Raw genomic sequence first — 3378 nt, 5'->3', positions numbered from 1 at the left:
GAAACAAAACACAAGGATACAAAATGCAATAACTAAGTTTACTAATAAACCCCACATCATAAAAACAACACAGGGTCAAATAATTACTTCACACTGTGTGACACACGCACACACACACACGATAAAAGCCTTGAAATTGATTGCCGGGTGCAACATATGACACATGGAGCAGTTCCTATTTTTTTTTGTAATTAGATAAATTTGATATGAGATATGCAATTTTACTAAAGGCACACTGGGAGAGAAAAACAATTAACAGGGCAAATAACATATGCAAGAAAATCAACTGAGTAGCTAGTACATTGTTCTACGTGATATGAGGTTTTCCATTCTAACCTGCAATAACTTTAAATGACTCCTAAACTTCACATCAACAAATGCATAACAGATGGGATTCAGGCAACAGTGGGAGAAAGCAATGAGCCTGCAAGCATAGAATGCATAGTCAAGCTGGGTGCTTGCTTCACATTCAACTAATGACGGGACCACATGAGCAGGCAAGACCCTCAAAAAGATTACAACATTGTACGGCACCCAGGCACTGAAGAATAGAGCAACTCTGCAGAAGACTAATTTGACTGCTTTGTTGCTTGTGTGAGATCTTGTTCTTGTGATTCTCACAATTATTATGAAGCAAAAAGTCATGACTGCAAAAGCAACTAGGAAGAAACCATTCTGTTGGATGACACCAATGGTTTCCCACAGTGGATCAATATATTCACAGCCCTGTGACTCTTTATCTTTGTGGTGGACCTTGGTGATTGAGCTGAAGAGGAGGGAGGGCATGGCTGCTCCAGTGCTGATTATCCAAATCAGGACAGACAGAAACACCCCGATGGAGTGTTTCGGTGTGCTGAGGTCAGACAGAGGATGGACCACAGCCAGGTATCTGTAGATGGTCATGATGGTCAGGAAGAGAATGCTGCTGTAAAACCCAGTGAAGAAAATAAAAGTCACAACTTTGCAGAGAATTTCAGAAAACACCCATCCCTGGACGTGGTAAATGGCCCAGAAAGGAAGACCGATGGTGAAGACGAGGTCAGAGATGGCCAAGTTGAGGATGAAAATGTTGGTCAGAGATTTAAGTTTTTCATACAAAGCCAGGATTATGAGGACAAGAATGTTTCCGACCAGGCTCAGTGTGATCACAACAGAGAAAATCGGAATGGCAAAGGATCCAAATATCACCACTCCACTCTTATCACAGATTTCATCCTCGTAGTAATAGTCATAGCTGAAGTTACCATAGGTTAAATTGGCTGGATTTGCCATTTCTGTCACACAGGAATCTAGGAGACAAGGGTATGACTTTAATGACACGTTGCAATGGATTTCTCTTTATAAATACAAAAGAGTATTGTAAAGACAATAAATAAATAACGTACCTCTTGCTTGATGAAATGCCAAACGTCTGTTGGTTGAAACGACTTCTGCGGTTATTTTATTATGTATTTATTTATTTTTTGCAGTAGTACGTTGGGATGAGACACTCGATGCTGACGTTTCTGCAGTGTGTCGAGCTACTTAAGCGCCGATGTTTCTAAACACTACTTCCAAGTGTGAGTCAAACACCCGCATCACGTGACCGTGTGGCGACGTGGTGCTAAACGCAGATTTTGGTGCGTTTAGCCAGGCTTTCAGCAGATGACTTACCTTGACATGAATGACTGAATTCACGTTTTAATACCATCTCAACTGTTTGCACACGCGCATGCATAAGGGTAAATAACTGTGTCGTTATCATTTTTGCCCTGTTGTGAAAACTAGTGTGGACTTTCCGCCCACTTAATTACACAAATTAGTACAAATGAGAAAAAGAGGCGAACTGCTGGGTGAGCGGAACGAACTCAGATCAGCGGAGAGAGCGAGAGCGGCACATTCATTAAGTTACTGTAATAGAAACCTGCTGTGCTTTCAAAGAGCAAAATAAAGCAGGAAATCATTTTCAGCTCTTTATCCCATCTATTCTCTTTTTCTCGACTTTCAACAGAAAATATAAAATATTTTGCTGCATTAAGCGACTTCATCTTGAGCCAGAAACTGTTGGAAAAAAGTGTGAAAGCCTAAAGACAATACAAGAAAAGACACATTAACCTTCACATACACCTCCTTTTTTAATTGTCACTGACACATGTGTTGTAAATATCTCACAAACAAAGGTAGGTGAAATCAAAACCTGAAACTCAGACTGAGTCTGGTACAGCATCCGCGGCAACAGAAATGACAAATAAAGTGAGGGGAGGCTTCTTTATCCTCCGATGAGCCACTTCTGCACCATTCAGATTTAAAAAGGAATTGACCAGTGTGAAATGGACTGTTGTAATTGGTCAGAATAAGCATACCATAACATAATGAAACGGATCTTTTAGTTATTTAGAAGGAAAGCAAATGTAGTCTTGTCTATTTAAATATTTATCTTTGAAGAAACTGTGACCAAACCAATAAAACCAAAAAAATAAAACAACAGGGCAGCTTCTAGTTTTATTTAACAGTGTGAGGAACAAACCTAACGAAACTACCAGAAAGCTTCAGTTAACCATTTCTTTGAGGATTGCAAAGTTCGGGAGTTAACAGCTGAAATACTGTTTTTTTTTTCTATCACAAAACATATAGCAGTGTTTGTGCAACTGAATTACTAAGCGACTGAAACAGCCTCTAATAGCGGGAGAAAATAGTATTTCTGATGCACATTTTCATTACAGTCACAGTTCGTTTTCTTTAACAGTCTCATTGTTTGGTGCTTCTCCAAAACATCTGTCAATCGTTATTATTTAAAGCCTGTTTTTTTTTCGTTGGTTTTTTTTTTTTTTTTTGGGGGGGGGGGGGGGGGGGGGGGTTAGCCCTCTTTAGAATTATGCAACGCTTAAAAACCACACCTGTGTAAACTGAAAATTCTAATTGTAACTCTTAAGCGTATATTTATTACTTTCTTCTCTTTTTTTTATATCTAGCTTGTTTTGCACTGATGTAACCGGAGGCTCGTCATCTCGTCTCTCTGTATGCTGCACTGGATACAGCAGAGATGACAATAAAGTTTACTTTGACTTTGACTTAGCTTGTGTGTGTCATTGCTTCACACAGCAAAACTGGCCAGTAGGTGTCACTGTGGAAATTGATTTCAGATATTTGGGAAACCTGGATACAACTTTAGCTTTAAATGTTTCGTTGTTTCACAAAGTCTCTCTTTGCCCATCACTGCTAGTTTGATTCTCATGGCCACACCAGCTTTGCCTCCAATCCAAAACGATGATAAAATCAAATTTTCTTGTATGAAAAATTAGGCATATATGGTGGTGCTGCTTTGTCTTCCCATATGGAGTTTTTGGTAGTTTTTCGATTTATGAAATTAATCATCCTCAATTTGCAAACACTGAACAC

At 39.2% G+C, this 3378-nt stretch overlaps 1 protein-coding gene across 1 annotated transcript; it reads right to left on the bottom strand.

Moving 5' to 3' along the window:
- Positions 1–111: 111 nt before the first annotated feature.
- LOC146679986 (chemokine XC receptor 1-like) lies at positions 112–1505 on the bottom strand. The gene is made up of 2 exons (XM_085448660.1): positions 1386–1505; positions 112–1289 (listed from the first exon to the last, which is right to left on the bottom strand). The coding sequence occupies exon 2, from the start codon at positions 1270–1272 to the stop codon at positions 295–297; it is 978 nt and encodes a 325-aa protein (XP_085304786.1). The 5' UTR covers positions 1273–1289; positions 1386–1505; the 3' UTR covers positions 112–294.
- Positions 1506–3378: the final 1873 nt, after the last annotated feature.

The sequence above is a fragment of the Copadichromis virginalis genome, linkage group LG23, assembly GCF_057382275.1.
Source record: "Copadichromis virginalis isolate Kocher_CV1m ecotype Utaka linkage group LG23, C_Virginalis_male_GT1.1, whole genome shotgun sequence".
Classification (NCBI taxonomy): domain Eukaryota; kingdom Metazoa; phylum Chordata; class Actinopteri; order Cichliformes; family Cichlidae; genus Copadichromis; species Copadichromis virginalis.
This window is presented reverse-complemented; position numbering and strand designations above follow the sequence as displayed.